Genomic DNA, 19228 nt, shown 5'->3' with positions numbered 1-19228 from the left:
CGTATCAAGAAATATTCTCTCAAGGCAATGGGACAAGATACCAAAGTCCTCATAAAGAGGATTTGGAGAGACTTTTATTTTTTCCTCCATGGAGACAGTTTCCAGATTTGAACTATTTACCAGAAGAGGGGGGGTTTTCATTATTAGTCAAATACAAGTGCCACATACAGGCTCTCGGAGTCTGGTAGAGGAAATTTCCAAAAGCAACACTTCTTCAGGTATTTGATCAAGGTTTGTGGTCTTCCTGGCTTTTGACCCCTGTGGTTTATGAGTCCCTGTAGTCCCTTGCAGCTGACACTTAGCACCATGAAATTTATTTAAAATTAATATGCAAGAGTTGATTTTTACCTTGTAATTTTAGTTCATTTTGCATATGTGGTTATAGCCCCTTTCTCAATTCTAATGTTTTCTATTTCTGCTTTTTGCCTTATTTGTAGAGATTTTACCTGTTCTATTGATATTTTATATAAATTAGTTCTTGGGTTTAGCTATCATTTCTATAGGTTTGGTATTTAGTTTTTTGTTTTCTAACATACCAATTTCTGATTTTACCTATTAATCAATTTCTTACCCCCCCCCTTCTAGTTTCTTGAGTTGAATGTTGAGTTGATTTATATTCTTAGTTTTTTTATTGTAAAAGTTTAAAAACGATATGTTTTCTCTCAGTATACTAGTTTTGGCCTCTTCCCATAGTTTAGCATATAGTGTTTTCATTATTTGTGGTTTTTAAATAGTCCATAATCGTGGCTTTCCCCCCTTTTACCCAAGAATTATTGGAGTGTTTTTCAAGGAATTGGATTTTTAAGTTATCATTGTTAGTTTTCTCCTTTTATTCAACAAATACTCAGGCAGCATTCCCTCTGTGTCGGGAACCATAGCAGCTGCCGGAATAGTAGAGGGAATACAGCCCGCACAGCCACTGCCTCATGGGCTGGGTTGTCAGTCCAGTGAGACACAGATGGAGCCACACAATCACAATCACAATGAATATTATGGAAGAACATCTCAGGGTGCCCCACAACTTCTAAACTTACTACAAGTGAGGTGGCCTGTTGTACTTCGTGAACTTCCCCTCACGCTTATTTCCTTACCTCTTTTCCTGAACGTGAATGCTTTTAGTATCTCTTTTGACTCAGGTAGGCGGACAATATATTTTCTTTTACGTATACCTAATGGTTTCTTCCTGGGGCTTCCTATAAACTCTAAAATCTCAAGGACCCTCAATTCATATGAGGTGTTTAGATTATGGCTGTACTTGTCATAAAACTTTAAAACATATATAAGTAAATGCTGTTATTTTTTGAATGAACAAACTATATTTTAAAAATTAAATCTTAAAATAATTTTTTGGCATAATACATGCACGTTAATTTTAAAAACCACTAAGTACTGAAAGGCTTACTGAAATAAGAGCACCCATCTCTCCGTACTCCATTCATTCCCCAGAGGCAACCCTTAGCTGTTAGCTGGTTCTGCTGGTAGTTTCTGCCACATTCCCACCAATGTGCTTTTGCTGTAGTTTCTTGATCCATTTACTTTTGACAATATTGGGTGACTTCTTTGTATGATAGATGCTGGTTTAGTGTTCCTCATCTTCCCTCATTCTTCACACTCATGTTACCACAGTTAAGTCACTTGTTAAATGAGTACTTAGTGTTTTAATTATTAGGGATGTGTAAATGCGGTTCTCTGTAGTCAAGTAGTAAACTATTAAGGACATGTCCTTTCTGGAATACTTTTTTGTTTCCCTAGAATTCCAACTCCCTTTAAAAAAAACCTTACCCTAGCTTCCTGCTATCTACCAGATATTATACACACACACACACACACACACACACACACACACACACACGACCCTTGAACAATGCAGGTTTGAATTGGACAGGCCACATATATGCAAATTTTAAAAAATTGACCCACCCCATTCAATTGACCTGCGAAGTGCAAGCCTGCATTGTCCAAGGCTCAATTGTGTATGTATATATAATAGTTTATATATAATACATTATATTATAATATTATAGATTTTAATATCACATTTTAAATATTATATAATATTTTACTAGATTTTAATACATGTTAAAAAATTTTTAATTTATTATATATAATAAATATATCTTTTTCCAACAAATGTGTGGTCCTATCAGGTTTTTATGGCACCTTCTCTTTCTCTGGACACATCTCCCATATGTGGACCAGTCGTTCTTAAGGCCTGCTGTTCATCTGTCATCCCAGCAACTCCCTTTACTGCTCCTGGATTGGACCCACTGTTTCCTATATCCTGTGTCTTCCTGTAGTTGGTTTATTCCTTTATTTTGCTAGAGGAAGTTCTTAAGTAGTTTTCAAATACATGATTGGGAAATAGATGTTCTGAGCTTTTCATGTCTTCTATCATCCTATGCATTATTATTCAGTAGTCTGATGCGACCCTGACTTCCATTTGTGGGCACAGGATGGAGCAGATGAGTGAAGCTAACCAGATCCAGCCCTTCTGAATGTGTGTGAGTGTGAGTGTGGGGGGTGGGAGGTGGTGGAGAGTATGTATAGAGGCAAGGTCCACAGGGGGAGGTGTGCACTGGAGGAACTCAGCTTTCAATTTAGGAAGCATGCAAATGTGACTGCCTTGGTTGTCCCACTCTGCCAGAGAACCCCAGTTATTGACTTGAGAAATCTGCAGAGCAATTTTCAGGGACATCCTCCAGGGATCTAAGCTCATATTGGCCTGGTCATATCCATGTCAGGACACAGATGCCATGCTTTTCACCTCTGTGGTGCTATGCATAGAGGTACTCGACAGGCTGGGCAGATAGGATGAACGTGGAAGGGAACATGGGCAATTTCCCAGCTGGGTCCAGAGAGCCAGTGGTATGGGCATTGGGCATCAGCATGGGTCAGCTGCAGTGAAGTGAGGGTAACACACAGGTTTGTTTGACTGCTGGATGAACATGGGTGATCGCCAGAGATTTCAGTGGGGTTCTAAGTTGCATTAATAAAGAAATGACCTCCTCATCAAGAGTATGAGGGGCCTGCCAAACTTTACAATGGGGGCAGTTCATAACTAGAGTCTCGTTCTGACCTGGGTGTATATTGTTCATTTAGTGAATTTCTCATCCTTAAATGTTTATTCCAAGTGCTTCTCTCCTTGGCACTTCTCTCACCCATAATTTACTTATTATTTGTCTAGGTTCTTGGTCTCTGTTTACTCACCGTGTTGCTATAATAGACATCTCTCTCCTCTGTGAATTGAGTTCCCCAAGGATACTCAGACTGTGATTATGAACCTGAAATAGAGGCAGTAGTCTTGGCCCCATCTTTGTCACTTGGCTTTGTGAAGACCAGATGAGTTGTATGTTACGGTGCTTTACAAATAGCAAATGGGGGATGGTGTTATTTCCTGTCCATTTGTTAATGTGATGAATTACAGGCTCAAATTAGCAAGCCAGCTAAGCAGCCGCTGTCCCTAGCATCTGTGTAGCATCCCCACCCTGACATGTCCTGGATTTCCCAATAGGAAAAAAACAACTTGCTATTTACTCTCTAACTTCTTCGGCACCGGGACCTTCTTTTAGCTTATTCTTTTACTGCTCCTCCTTGAAGTCTTTGCACTGTCACTGCTCAGCTGGGTCGTTGCACAGCTATGTCCTCTGTGGTTCCAGAGGCTGAGGATCAGGGAATTGGGTAGGACCTGCCCATGGCAACCCAAGCTCCCTGATGTGCCAGACATGGCCTGAGTCTCAGATTTGCAGACCCCAGGTCTTGGGAACTGCCCTGCACGTGTACTAAAGAAACCTAAAGGGATTACTTCAGTTCCAAAGGCCTGCTTTTCCTGGTGCTGGATGTCCCCTGGTCCTGTTCCACTGCGCTCTGCTGTTTGATGGGCATTGAACACTGGCCTACCTCAGTCTGACGAATGTGGCAGGTCTGCTGGTCCAGGTCCTTGCACAGATCATTGGCGTCTCAACACCAAACTTGACCAAGGACACTCTAGGACTAAGTTCCCTCTCCATTTATACTCCTGGGCTCAGCCATTGATCGCAAATCCCAGAGGCACTGGGTCCTGGAAGCTAAACTTGAGGGAGCCATGTGCTGTGCCAAAGCCAGCCCTTTCCAGTGACCTCCCTAAGACCCTCTTTTTAAGCCTGTTCTCTCAGTGTAGACTCCTCTCCTCAAAGCCATTTTATTCAAGGAGACGTATTGCCATTTGCTGGCACTACTCCTTGACCTGGGACATGCAGGATGAATAGGTTTCCATGACTTCGTTCCAAAAGCCGCCTATGCACACTGAACCACCCTTTCCCTGATGACTAGCTTTACACACCAGAGATCTGTCAGAAAGGATCTCGCTTCTCTAATCTCTGGGCTGTGGATACCTGTTCCTCCTGTATTTTCTCAACTAAGTCATTGCTTAGATGACTGCATATGGATAAAAAGCTTGGCTTCTTTTAATTAAAATACCATAACCAGTGTAAATATGACACAGACATAGACTATAGCAGCGGTTCTCAACCTGTGGGTCACCAACCTGTGGGTCGTGACCCCTTTGGGGGTCGAACGACCCTTTCACAGGGGTCGCCTAAGACCATTGGAAAACACATATACAACAGTGGTTCTCAACCTTCCTAATGCCGCTACCCTTTAATACAGTTCCTCATGTTGTGGTGAGCCCCAACCATAAAATTATTTTCTTTGCTACTTCATAACTGTAATTTTTGCTACTGTTAAGAATCATAATGTAAATATCTGATATGCAGGATGTATTTTCATTGTTACAAATTGAACATAATTAAAGCATAGTGATTAATCACAAAAACAATATGTAATTATATATGTGTTTTCCGATGGTCTTAGGCGACCCCTGTGAAAGGGTCATTCGACCCCCAAAGGGGTCGCGACCCACAGGTTGGCAACCCACAGGTTGAGAACTGCTGGACTATAGGGACTCTGGAGAGACGGCCTGGCTATGGCACAGCACACACAGGTGAATCGTGTGAAATTTCCTGGGGCCTTCAGCAATGGCAGAGATGTTGAGGAGAGAGCCAGTAGCTGTGGACTCAGGGAAAGAGGCTGATGTAGCTGTGCATACTCTGGGACATGGAACAATTTGCTTTACTCTCTGGGCTCCTTGCTGTTGTAGGGTCTGTACATCTGGAGGCAAGTGCTGTGCGGGGGGCTCTGGCATCATGTAGAACAGTGTTCCAGGTAGCTTCAGAGGCTTTCTTCCAAGTGTGAGAGCCTACGAAAAGTGACTGACCGAGGCCATGGAACGTTCCAGCTCGGCACAAAGCTGCCTCTTAAACCCTTTAGCTGTGCTCTGGATTCAGCACAGCACAGACACACCATTCGGATGTTTCCTTTTAGTCTTTGCCCACAGTTGTCCTTTCTCTTTAGCTTCTTCCGGTTTGTTTCTCTTCTTTCTCATACCTATGTGTTCTTCTCACTCCAGCTTTTGAATCGAAAAGACAAGACCACCTTTGAGAAATTGGACTACCTGATGTCTAAAGAAGATAATTACAAGCGGACTCGGGAATACATCCGAAGCCTGAAGATGGTTCCCAGTATTCCCTATCTAGGTAGGAGTCCGAATCGGTTACTATTTATTAAGAAACCTCCTCGGTGCTAAATAAGATATTTTGTAGTTTCTAGTTGAGAATTTTCCAGGAAGCAGCATGGGCCATGGATAGAGAAGTAATTAATTGGTTGACTCCTTGGGTTGAAATAGGTTGTTGATACTTTCCAAGGATGGGAACCTTGATGAGAGCCTTGACATAAGGGATATTCTTCTCACACAAGTGACCTGTGAATCCCAAGCCTCCCCAACCTGCAGCCCAGAAAGGTCACAAGACTCTTACTGGTTCATCCACATCCTCCCAAACTGAGGGAACTCAGGACCAAACGCCTCTGTTTTGGTTCTCTGGACATTATTAATGTGTGTGTGTGTGTGTGTGTGTGTGTGTGTGTGTGTGTAAGTCCTAACCTGAGGATATGTTATTGATTTTATTTATTTTTTAAATTGATTTTAGAGAGAGAGGAAGGGAGAAAGAGAGAGAAAAACATTGATGTGAGAGAGAAACATCGATTGGTTGCCTCCCCTATGCATCCCGACAGGAGATTGAACTAGCAACCTAGGTATGTGGTCTGATCCGGAATTGAACTGGCAACCTTTGGGTGCATGGGATGACGCTCTAACCCACTGAGCCACACCGGCCAGGGCTTTGTACCAACAAAATTAAAATAATGATTATCAATTCTTCTGATTAGAAAATAATACACATTTATTGTAAAAAATTAAGAAGAAATTTACTATAATTTGTTATCCCACCTAGAGATAATCTTATTTTGCTTCATCTTTTCATTTATTTGGGTGCATTTAAAAAATTTATGTTTATACTATTGTGAACATTTAATATTATTACCTATATTTTTATACTGTGATTGAACCCCATTAAACTCTAATTTTATGAAAAAATATTTCTATCTTTTTATGATCTAAAAACAAGGGAAAATAAGGTTTTATAGAAGTGACCTCTAATATTTTCAGGGATCTAATGCAGTTTGTTGGACAGATATTTTTGACAACTTCAAATTTTCTTCCATGAGCATTGTTAATTTAGATTTTCTAATTCTCTTAAGGCCAATTTGGAAAATTTAATTTTAGTAGAAAGTTGTCCATTTGATCCAAGTTCTAAAAATGATTAGCATAGAATTTTTTCCTCATTTAATTTTTTTGACCATAGAGTTTTATATGGTATTCTCTTAAAAAATTTAACCTCTGCGTGGTTATATTTGCTTTGTATTCCTAATAGTGTGCATTTTTCTTTCCTCTTTCTTTAACTTGCTTTTCCAGGGGTATGTCTGTTGTCTTTCCCAAGACTTAGACTTTGTATTTGTTTGTCAGGCACATTATCCTGCTTTCTGATTCACTGTGTTCCGTCAGCTTAGAGGTGCTTTCTCTCCACATTCTAATCCTCTGAAATTGGGATGCATCTTTCCATTGATGGTAACAGAGCATGTGGCATTGCTTAATTGGCAGCAGTTTTTCTTATACATAAAATAATGGTGCACTTTATAATAGATGACATCTTAAATTTGATGAAATATGGAATTTCTGCTTTTGTCTTTTATAACTCATTCCTCCTGTTTTCCTTAAATTGTTTTTTTTCCTATTACTTGCCTCAGTTGAATTATTGGTTCATTTGTATATATACTATTCTTTCCACTTTAATTTGGAAAACAGTAAAGAGTATACATTTTCTTCTAATCACTGCTTTTGTTATATCCTACATGTTTTAATGTATCATGTTCTCACTGATGTTGTTTAAATGTTCTGTAATTATGGTTTCAATTTTTCTTTTATCCAAGTATTACTTAAGGCAGTGTTTTTTAAATTTTCAAGGGTGTAGTTTTTTCAAGTGGCCTTACTGAGATGTAATTCATGTATTGTCTATGTAGAGTGTACAGTTCAATGGTTTTTAGTATTTTCACAGAGTTGTGCAGCCATTAGTACAATTTAGGACATTTTTATCACCACAAAGAGAAACCCCATATCCATTATAGTCACTCCCTTTTTTCTAGCCACCCTACTCTTCACTTACCCATCCTTAGCCCTAGGCAACCACTCATCTACTTTCTGTCTCCATAGATTTGCTTATTCTGGACAGTTCATATCATTTGAATCTACAGTTTGTGGTCTTTTATGACTGCCTTTATTCCCTTAGCATATGTCTTAAAGGTTCCTCCCCTATGGAGCATGGTCATACTGCATTCCTTCTTATTCCCAAACAATATTCCATTGTATGGATACACCTCATTTTATTTATCCATTTGATGGACATAGGGGTGGTTTCACTTCTTGGCTATTATGCATAATACTGCTATGAACAGGCTTGGTTTTTAAAAACACAGCCTTTCCTCTAACTTTTTTACATTAGTTTAGAATATGTAACATATATGCTTTCTAGGTTTTTAAAAATGTTTGAGATTTGTCTTGTGGGTTAATATAAGATCAGTTTTTGTAAATGTTTCCTGGGTGCTGGAAAAGAGGGTGTAATTTCTCAAATTGCTCTTGTAGTTACTCAATTATAATATTCAAATGAATAATTTTGACCACTTGGTCTCAGGACAGGAATATATGTTGGAATTCCCTTGCCCTGCATTATTGAATAAATAGAAGTTTGTTAAGTTGTAGATTTATTTCAAAGTGTCCCCTACAAAGTGATCTTGATTACATCTATTATTTGTTTTTACTTCTTTAAAATATGTAAGTCTGTGAAATGTTTTATTTTTCCTTTGCATTCATTTTATAAATCTTTGACTATATTTTGGATTTTAATGTTTTAAATTGCTTTGTCTTAGGAATGATCCTTGAAAATTGCATTTAGTTGGACCCCATATGCGAGACCTGGCCTTTTATTAGGGGAGTAAAAGTCCCACATTTGTTTAGTCTTAGTCATATTATTGGATTGAATATCATCCTATGCTTTCTCTTTCATGTTTTCTCATCCTTTCCTCTCTCCTCTCATGGCTGGCTGTAAACTGTGATGTTTTCCTACGTGGTGACTGGCAGATCCCCTCTCACATCCAGAGATAGAGAGCATGTTGATTGCATAGCTCCAAGCCCACTCCCACTTTGTTGGAGGCTAATCAATTGAGGGATGAGATTGATGGTATTGGGATGAGGGCAGCCTAGCACAGTCCACTGGTCCCATTAGCCAGTGCTCCAGGGTCATTAGGTATGGCCTCTTCTCTCTCATGAGAAAACACAGAGCTACCGGGGACTGTCTGCTTTCTCTGTGCCTGGCACTTCCCTAAGCTTTTAAATGCATAATTGCAGTGAATGCTCACAGTAGCCTAGTGAATAGGCAGGTGCTGAGAGGTTGCCTGGGGTCAAATACTGGAAAGTGGCAGAGCCAGGACTCTGCCCAGAGGGTCTGGCTGGAAGCCCTGAGCTTTTAGCACTGCTCTCTCCTGACTCCCCACCTCTCCTGTCCAGGTCATTATTTTCCTCTCCTCCCTGGGGTTGCCACCTGTACGTCCTCTGCCATTTATGACTGGATGGCCTCCGTCGGGCTCTGTCTGAAGTGAGATGAACTGTGGGACTCTCTGTTCTTGGGCCACAAAGCGGTGCTGCCTTGGGTTCCCAAGAGCATTAGTCCATGGTCTCAGCCACGGGCAAACTGGACCAATACCATCTCCCCTTTCTGACCCATGTCCCTTGTCATCTGACCAAGCATATGTGCCCCAGGTTCCCCCACTACAGATGAGTTCTGTCCTCAGGCCACTGGCCAGAGGCGTCCTGTGCGTCACCATGAAAGCTCTCGTTAGACTTGTAGTGCACAGGTGGCCTGTGCGGCCCTGAGGCCTCTCCATCACCTCATCTCAGCTGCTGCTTCTCATGGCAGGTGCTTCCACAAGAGATTCCGAGTAGGCCCCATTCTCCTGCAAGGCCTCCTGCGTCCGCCTCTAAGCCAGCCAGCTTTCCTGCCTCCTGCGGTACCTTCAGCCTTACAATAATCTCCCTCTCCCCTTAGGCCAGTGGTCAGCAAACCTGCGGCTCGTGAGCACATGCGGGCTCTTTGGGCCCCTTGAGTGTGGCTCTTCCACAAAATACCGACTTCTGCGCATGGGCCACGAAGTTTCAATCGCACTGTACGTGCGTGCCCGCACATGGTATTTTGTGGAAGAGCCACACTCAAGGGGCCAAAGAGCCACATGTTGCTCGCAAGCCGCAGTTTGCCGACCACTGCCTTAGGCCAATTGCACTGCATTTCACATACCTCAGAAGACTCCTGACATATACAGGAGTCGTAGCTGCTGCAGCTTCATTGAAAAGAGTGAAGCAGGATCCCATTCTGAGTCTCAGTGGGGCCCTATATCCAGAGGGCAGCTCAGAGCCCTGCCTGCACATCTGATGGCCATGGACAGACGCTACCCAAGTGCAGGTCGTGGTTTCAGTACTGGATTCCTCTTGAAAACCCAATCTGTTCTGGGGATGAGTTTGTTTATCAAAAGAGGAGTCATTACATAATTCCTGGAAAGTGCAACATAGGAAAAAATTGTCTGAAACGGTTTTCCCCCCCTGGCAGAGTCCTCCCTGTAGGACTTTCCCAGGGGGAGAGGGAGTTATGCTTGGGGAGTGACTTTGGGTCAGTCCCTGGTATTTCCAGCTGCTTAGCTCCACGGCTTGAGGCTTTGAATGCCACCTAAGCAGCTATTTGCCTCTCGCAGCTGGTATGGGTTTTACTGGGATGATTCTCCTAACTTCTGTGGATGTTCTGTGCTAACTGGTCTCCTGGGACTCTTCACCGTGTGTCTCTTTCTCTGTGGAAAGATGCCCTCACACTGGACTAGTAGCCCTCACCGTGTGGGTGTGTGTTCCAAGTCCTTTCAATGCAAATCTCCTGCACTGAAAGCTTTGGTACATTGAGTTCCTCATGAAATATAATTTTAAAAACACTGAGAGGAAAAACTGCATTTAAAAATAAGACTCTCTTTGTATCAAAAACTTTATTTTTAATTACTTCAAAGTATAAAAATACTGGTGGGAAATAGTCATACGGGTTATTTGCAGCTTAATTTTATCTGATGGCAACTTGTAAATGCCTAGTTCAGGTTGAAATAATGACTAAAGCAGGCAGAGCTTTGAAGGATGGTTACACCATTTATTTCTAAATAGCTTTATTGACTTAGAGAGTGGTTTTCACTACCTATAATTCCTTCCAGGAAATAGCTAAATAAAATGAGGAATGTAATGCATTTTAAAAGATTTAGAGCTGATTCTAAAAGTATACGCAGTGTGGAAAATTATGATCTCTCAAAGAACAAAAATCAGGCATTCTGACAATTCTGAATAGTAAGAGAACATTTAAACATTCTTGGTAAATTTACTCAGACTTCTAATATGTGAAGTAAATATCTAGAACCTAAAGCCTTTATTTTCAAAGATGAACTTTGAAATTGAAAATAAAGGCAAGTCATTTCTGAGTATAAAATAAACAGACCCAAACTATTAGATTTCTAAAAGGACTTGAAAAGAGAAGTGGTCATTGGTCACAAAGAAGTGTTTACACTGAGGCCCCGAAGCCCTCGGAACAGTAGGTGAGTGAAGGCTCCTGCAGGCCCTCTGCAAGGAGGGGGTGTCTCCACACTGGCCCCAGCTGATCAGCAGGCCTCTGTCGGGTGACGCACTCCCCCGGACTCCGCTTCTGCTCTGGTGCAGCTCACATCCCAGGTCTGATCACAGGCAGTGAGCTCAGAACCAAAAAGTGAGTTGAGCACTATGAAGGGAAAGGCAAAGGGGTAAATAAAGGGGGGCCGACCCAGTCTTGGGGACCAGGGAGGGCTTTCTGGAGGGAAACTCTAAAGGATGAATAAACGGGGTGAAGGGTGAGAGGTGAGCATGCCAGACAAAGACAGCGGCTTGTGCAAGAACCCTCAAGTGGGGAAAACATGTTTGTTGGAAAAACTGGCTGGAGGGGAGAGAATGAGGGGGAGAGTGTCATGAGAAGCAGCTGGAGTGGAAGGAGGGTGAGATAGCCTGGGCCTATACACTGGGAGTGGGGAGCTCAGGCTCCGACACACACCCCCCCCCGCCCCCGCCCCCCGCCCCCGACCCCGACCCCCAGGAGCAGTTGGGAACCGCAAAGCAGGGCATGACCAGATTGGATTTGCATTTAACACCAGTCACTTTGCCTACAGCATGTGAATGGCTTTGAGGAGGTCAGGCTGGAGGAGGGAGGACTGTGCACCACTGCATTTCAGAAATAGCTAGGGGGAGGGAAAGCCCTTTAGAAACAGGCCATTTTAGAGCAAAGCCTTGGAAAGACATAAAACAGCTGTCAGGGAGCAGGTCCCTTATGGCTGACGGAGACACATGGCACTTGCCTGTACTTCGGCTTTGAGAATCGGTGTGTGCATTTGAGCGGTGAGCCCCTGAAAGCGGAGATGAAAGGCAAGAACAGGTGCTCTTGATCTGCCTCCAGCAAATGCTGCCAGCATGTCAGCTTCCCAGATGCCCCTTTGGTGGGGGCCACCAGTGCCCCAGGACCAAGCTCAATAGCTCCCAAGTCAGGGTTACCACAGTATTATCCAGCTGTCCCCAAGTTTGCCAGCATTAAGGATAATCCTTTCCTTTAATGCCCAACTGAAAAAATTCCATTCTTCATGCAGTAAATCCAGCCTCCCCACCCCGCCCCAGCTCCCCACTCCACGTGTTTCCAAGGATCCCCAGGGAATGCTCATTTGTTCCACACATCCATTCTGGTTGCTGCCTGGTGCCTCAGCTGCTGCCGGGCCCCAACCCTGACCAGTCTCTCCTGCTGAACCATGTGGAGCCAGGCTCCTCCTTCCTTAGCTGGGGGAGCACAGCTCAGGGGTGGAGAAAGGGTTGTCGGTGCCACAAAGACAAGCTGAAGCCCGCATTCTGGAATGCCTGCTCTGGAGTCCATGGGCCATGCCTTTTCTCCTCCTGCCCGATGGCCACATGCTGCAGGGGCCGGCTTGTTGCCCTCGTCCCCCACCCCAGGAGAACCTGTGATCGTTTCCCCTTCTCCAAAACGAGGCATCCTCCCTCTCTGGGGACCAGCAAGCAGGGAAGCACTGCCTCTGACTCATCTCAAACGTGCCTCTCAGTCAGCAGAACCATCACAGACACCCGTGCCCCACGTGAAGGAAACCTTTCCATGGTTCTGTAGAGTGGTCAGCTGCAGCTTACCTACACGTCTCCCTCCAGGAGAGAACTTTGCCTTTACTTTTGCAATCTCGGGATGTGTTCCCTTAAAATTTACATTTCTCAGTCTTGCTTCTGAGACTGGGACTTCATAGCCTTGCTCAATTTTTACAAAAAGTCAATGAATGTTATTAACATCCCCATTTTATGAATGAAAAAACACACACCATGATTTGACTTATGACTTACCCAATGTCATATGCCAGGCGGATACCAAGTTTAACTCAAGACCTCATGCTCTGGCTGGGGTCCCACCCAGCCTTAACGTATTCATCCTTCGTTTACTATCTCCATCCCTCCGTCTCCATGGAGAGAAACAGTGTGGGAGGAAAACACGGTGGGGAGGGATGTTTCCTGCATGCTTTGCTGCCCAGAGCTGAGCACCATGTCACATTTGTCCCTTCTGGGGCACAGGGCGGGCTTGCAGTCAGCTTCTCTCTGGGTCAGGGAGTTTTGTCTGATCCCCCTAAAGGAGGTGAGAGCATAAGCCCATTTCGTGCAAGAGGAAGTGTGTTTTCCTAGAAGGAATCTGTATACTCATCAGAGTGACTGCTCTCTTTGACCTTAAGTCTCTGGGTTTCTAATTAGAAGTTCATAGTAATAATAATAATGCAACAACTCATGTTTATTTTTTCATCATGTGAAAGCTGAGCGTTTTAATCTCATTATCTCATTTAATCCTCCCAACCCTCCTTCCTCTGAGGGAGGCACTAGTATTTTTTAACTTATTTCACAGCTGCAGAAGCTAAACCAGACCCATGCTCAAACCCAGGCCTGACCCCAGTGCCCAGCCACTACCCTTAGGCCAGGCTGGATGTTCCCTCTGGGAAACCAGGAGAATGGGTGAGAAGGGGAATGTCTCCAGGGACTCTCCTGAGTAGAACAGGGGGTTGAGGTGGGGGTCCAAGGGCCCTCCCAGGGTCATCAGCCCTAACGAAGAAAAGGGTTAGGTAGAGGAAGGACTAGTGAGTTTCTCCATCCTCAGGACTAACCTGGGGCCATTGGGACGTCTCCTTGCACTGTTCAGAGAGGGAGTGTTAAGACAGCCCTGGAAATCTGAAAGGTTTTGTGTGGTAGGTGGCTTGTAAGATGGCGCCCTTTGGTCCCTGCCCTGGTACTTGTGTCCTTGTGTAAGCCCTTTCCCTTGTGCATGGGCAGAACATATTGACTTGCTCCCAACAAACAGAAGGACAGAAGTATTGGGACGTCGCTTCTGAGACTGGGTTATAAAAAGACTGTGCCTCTGTGTTAGATGCCTGCTCTCTCTTACTCTTTCTTGAATCACACAACCTGGGGGAGTCCAGCTGCCAAACACTCGGCAGTCCTGTGAAGAGGCCCATGTGACCAGGTATTGAGACCTACCAACCACCTTGTGAGCGAGCTTAGAAGCAGACTTTACCTAAGTGGAGACTGGATGAGCCGGCATTCCCAGCCAATAGATTCACCTCCTCACTTGAGACATCTTGGGCCAAGGACATCTAGCTAAGATACATGCAAATTCCTGACCCACAGAAACTACAAGATAATCAATGTTTATTACTGTAAACTGCTCAGTTTGGGGGTAATCTGTCACACAGCATTGGATAACTAGTACATTGCACAATCTTTATCACCACCCACATTTATTACTCTGTTGCCCCATCTGCACTGAGACAACATCAGCTGTAAACCAACACGTAAAAGACCGAAAGATTGACCTGCAGGGCAGCAGGAAGTGCTCGGTCCCTCTGAGGCGCTCATTGTGAGGGCGGAAATCCTGTAGGACAGAGGGTGTGGTTGCACTTAGAGAGGTGATGGATTCTTGCACCTCTCTAAGGAGAAGGGTGCCAGCGAGGGGCCTGAAAGGCTGCAGTTCCCTAGTCACGTGTGTGTTGGCCTTTGGAGTGCAGTGTCCAGACCTGCAGAGGCCCAGGAGGGCCTGCCTCTGGGGAATGAGGCCACAGGAAAGGCTGTGCTTGGGAGCGGATTCGGCACCCACTCATTCTCTTAAGAACTTATTAAAATAGAGAAGTGACACGATTGTTATAAAACTCATTCACACTGAAAAGAAGTCTATAAAGTAAAAAGCGAAAATCCCTTCTTGTTCTCCTGCTTCTCAGAGGCAACCACTGTTAACGGTGAGCGTGAATTTTTCCAGACCTCTTAATCTACTTGTACACATATATGTGCACAGGGATGTGAGAATAATACTGTGCTTTTTAACCAAAATGAGGACAGGCATTTTATACGTATTGTTTGGTTGCATCTTTTTGTTCCACTTACAGTGTCTTCCATGCTCGGTGGTAGCAAATACAGAACTTCATTCTTGCCAATGGCTCCGGGCTCCCACTGACGCGTGGGTGACTGGGTAGTGCCTGGGTGCGAGCTCATTTGTTTAGCTGTGCCCCAGCTGATACATGGCTAGGTGGTTTCTACCTTCTCCCTTTGACTGATTGTGTAGTGGGGAAGATCCTCACACAAGGGCTGCAGTGATATGTCCAGTGGCACAGTGTGGGCAAGCCTGTATTCTCCACTCTCCAATTCTAGATGTTACCAACCATTTTTTTTAAAATATATTTTTTATTCATTTCAAAGAGGAAGGGGGAGGCAGAGAGAGATAGAAACATCAATGATGAGAGAGAAACATCGATTGGCTGCCTCCTGCATGCTGCCCCCCCAAACTGGGGATGGAGCCCACAATTCGGGCACGTGCCCTGACCTGGAATCCAACCCTGACCTCCTGGTTTATAGGTCGATACTCAACCCCTGACCCACACCAGCTGGGTAGCTCAGTTGGTTAGAGCGTCCTCCCCATACACCAACGTTGCAGGTTCGATCCCTGCTCAGGGCACATACAAAAAGCAATCAAGGAATAACAAATAACAAGTGGAACAATAAATTGGCGCCCCCTTAAAAACAAACAACAATAAATAAATAATAAATACAATGATAGGTGAAGATAGCATCTTGTTTTCATACACATTTCTCTCCCCACCAATTCATTGTGCTCTTGGAAGAAAAGCTGCTTTTCTACTCCAAACACATGTTCCCCGGGCTCTCCGGGCCCATGGTTAGGCAGCCAGGCCTGCAGGCCTCCCGCCCAGCTGCTCAGCCGCCCCCTGCTCTTGCTTCTGTGTCCTGAATATCTGTCCTTAATCCCTCTCCGTGTCCCGACACAGCCCTGCGCTGCCCTGACAGTGAGGAAAGGATGCTGGCTGTTGGTTCCGCTGAGAGGAGGCTGATAGAAGTCCCTCCCCGGGCACACTTGCCTGGGGCTTGGTCAGCATTCTGGGCTCCAAGGAGGCTGCATGCTTCTGTATTTCCCCCCAATTCTGGATGACTAGGGCATCGGCTTCTGTCATCACAGAGCCCCAGAAGGGAATTCTAATTCCATCCCCTCTACATTAGCTACTCTTCCAGGCTCTGGGCCACTCCCAGCTCCCTTGAGGGTCAGGGCAAACGTGGCCTGTCTACCTTGCCCAAGGAGCTCTCTTCTATTGTGAGCTGTCCCTCAGCTTCAGGAGGGCTCCTGTGCTGAAGCAGGGGCGAAGGGAGCACCCCTCGACCAGTCCTTGAAGCCAGATGTAGCAGGACCAACGAGCCAGGGGTGGGACCGCCAGATGGGCCGCCACCCGGAGGTGCCGAGTGTGGAAGTGCTTGGGGAAGGCTGCATGGACGGGAGGGGTTATCTCTGTCAGGGTCACAGGTGTAGGCTGAGCTGGCCCAGGATGCCCCAGGTCAGGAGAGACGGGACATTTGGATGTCTTCGCGATGGTTGGTACGAAGGCATTGTGTCCACAAGTGGCAACTACCAGGCTGGGGCTGACTCAGGCCTGACTCTGGGTTCGGAGAGGTGAGCAAGCCCCAGGTTTGAAGGCATGGAGATGGAAGATGAGCCACCACATCAGGGACCCAGTTACCAGCGCATGTGGACCAGGACTTCTACCAGGTGGAACTGGTGTATGAGGTGACAGCCAGACCAGCCACAGTGGGACACTATGAGTGCCAGAGGGTGGGGTTGTGGCTGTAGGTTGTAGGACAAGCAGCTCTCTTGTCCCACAAGAGGGAGGGAGAGAGGCAGGGCCCAATAGCTTTAGTCCTGGCAAAGGGGTGGGAGCCCCAAGAAGCTGTGGGATATTCTCCATCGCTGCCCTCTGTTATTCTGTGCCCTGCCCACTGCTCTGAAATAAATTGGGAAAATACCCCTGGGCTGGCTTTCTGACATCTGGGGACCTCCTGTCCATCCAACTGCTTTTGCACAGACAGGCTGGCTGGCGATCTCACATACCCTCTCCTGGGGCAGGAGGCTCCATGCTGCCAAGACTCTTAGCCATACAAGGGAGTGATAATAGGTGACAGAGGGTCTCAAATCCTGAGTGTCCCAGGCAGCATGTTCCTGGGCAAGTCACTCACTTCTCTGAGCCTCAATGTTGTGTCAAAAGGAGGGTAATTATAGAACCCACCTCAGCGGGTTGTGGTGAGAGTTTAAAGAGACAAGCGTGGTGCCCCATAGATGGTAGCTGGCATGAGTGTTATCCAGAGCAGAATGCTGCCAGGAAGACCCCCACCATGGGGACCTGAGACTAATCCGTAGAGACTATTGAGAAGCTCAGCGTACCCAGGAGGGGCAGGATGTTTAGTGACCTAGGTGGGCCTAGAAGGTTGGATGTGCTTTCTGGGGTAGGGCTGGGGTCAGTGTGGAGGGCTGGGGAGTAGGACACACTCTAACCAGCAGTAGGACGGAATTCATCTAGCAAAATACAGTCCCTGGAGGGAATGGGGACCAATAAGAGCTGGGATATAATCTAGACACTTTTTAGGTATAGACCCAGCCCATGACCCCTCCTTTTCTGGGAACCTGGGAACTCCCCCTCCCCTCCCCCAGTATTGAACTCCAGAGCCCTGTTCATTTTGCCCACTCTGTGCTGAGGTGGACACCCCCCAGGGGCCAGGCGGACCCTTGGGCCAGAGCTTGCGTTGGGATGGAGGGGTGCTTGTAAGTCTGCTGGCACTCGGAGGACATGTGAGCTCAGGAATTCCGGGCTGGGAAGAGCAGATGGACGCACAATGAGAAACAGAAAGAGACCCGAAGGCCAGGAAGAGGAAAGGGAAAGGGAGAGGAGAAAGCTGTTGCTTTGCCCCTGGAAGGCCTTCCAGGCCGTTCGTTCCTGGTTCCTGGCCCTGGTGAGGCCCAGCTGTGTCCCTGCTCATGGACTCGGGGGATACCTCGTGGCCTTACGTAACCAACTTATTAAATGAGCTGGACTCAGTCAGCTGTAAGAAGAAACCTACTTTACTTTTTCCCCAATGTCCTTCCCAGCCTACTCTGCAGACTAGTTTTATTCCCAGGGACACTGAAAACTCATCTGTCTGCTGTTAGGCATGAAAAGGCCCTGTTGTTGCCTCCTGTGTGTGCAGAGGATGCGAATTAACAGTCACATCCTAACAGTCACGTCATTCCAGACAGTCCAGTCATAATCAGAAGGTTGGATCCTAGAGCCAGACCAGACTGGGAGGCCTGTGGGGGAGGGCTCAGGAGAGCCTTCACTGGCCCCCAGGCCTGCTCCCCCACATGCCTACCTCGCTGAGGTGTGCCCTTGGGACTGAGGGGGAAGTGAGGGGTAAGGGGCCATCTTTTGTGGCGTCCAGAACTTGTGCCCACTCTGTCTTTTTCCCTCTTTGCTATCTTTTCTCCCTTTTGGCTGCTGCTGCTTCAGATTTGCCCTTCTGGGCACCACTGACTCAGCTGCCCAGAGGGGTGATGCTTTTCCTCCAGCTGACCACTTAGGACTCCTTGATTGGCTCCTGGGCCTCCGGCACAGTCCCCACCCCACGCCCCAGCCAGGCTGCCCTCTGGTTCCTAGGAGATCTGTGACCTTGCTGTCCTTGCCTTCCTTGTCCCAACGTGGGCTTGCTGTTTGCTCCCAGTGCGGCCAGCTTCTCACTGCTCTCTGCCTCAGGCCTGTGGATGCGAGGCATGAGTCAGGTGGTCATGCCCATGCTTGCCCATGCCAAACTCTTGCAGTGGTCCCTTGAAGTCCTTCTCACTTGATTTAGGGTGAGGGGAGCACCCCCCATCCCTGCAGTGGGGGACAACTCACCCCCCCCCCAAGTTTTCTGCACTCCTCTCTCAGGCTGCAGGTGGGCAGTGTGCTCATGCTGTAGAACCAGTCTGGGGCCATGCCCTGCAGAGAGGGTTTTGCATGTGGGCTATAACTAGCCCTAGGAGTCTGGATAAAACCAAGGCAGGAAGAGTGCCCATTTATCATTTTGTTACACTTAAAATGTCCCCTTTTTTGTTTAATCCAGTTGTCTGGCTTTCTCTTAGGGTAACCAAGAGGGTTTACAAGACTGTAAAACAGATGAGGTGGCCTTGGGGAGTCATGGGAGGCCCTGAGCTTCCAAAGAGCCTCTGTGGGTCATGAGCATCGTAAACATAGTTTACATAGTTAGAAGGTTTCTCTTTCAATCTTGTTCAAATTGGCACCGTTTGGGGGAGGGGTCCTGTTGGGTGTCACTGGCTTG

The 19228-nt window shown here is 46.1% G+C and overlaps 1 protein-coding gene across 2 annotated transcripts in view; it reads left to right on the top strand.

Moving 5' to 3' along the window:
- The window catches only part of RALGPS1 (Ral GEF with PH domain and SH3 binding motif 1), a 228297-nt gene that overhangs the window by 108765 nt on the left and 100304 nt on the right, over nucleotides 1–19228 (top strand). For both annotated transcript variants that reach the window (XM_023743512.1, XM_023743513.1), the window contains exon 8: nucleotides 5444–5570. In XM_023743512.1, coding sequence (XP_023599280.1) covers nucleotides 5444–5570 — 127 coding nt within the window. The remainder of the gene's footprint in view (nucleotides 1–5443; nucleotides 5571–19228) is intronic.

Source organism: Myotis lucifugus, unplaced genomic scaffold (genome assembly GCF_000147115.1).
Source record: "Myotis lucifugus unplaced genomic scaffold, Myoluc2.0 scaffold_397, whole genome shotgun sequence".
NCBI classification, from domain to species: domain Eukaryota; kingdom Metazoa; phylum Chordata; class Mammalia; order Chiroptera; family Vespertilionidae; genus Myotis; species Myotis lucifugus.
The sequence above is the reverse complement of the archived record's forward strand: the minus strand, read 5'-3'. Positions and strand labels throughout refer to the sequence as shown.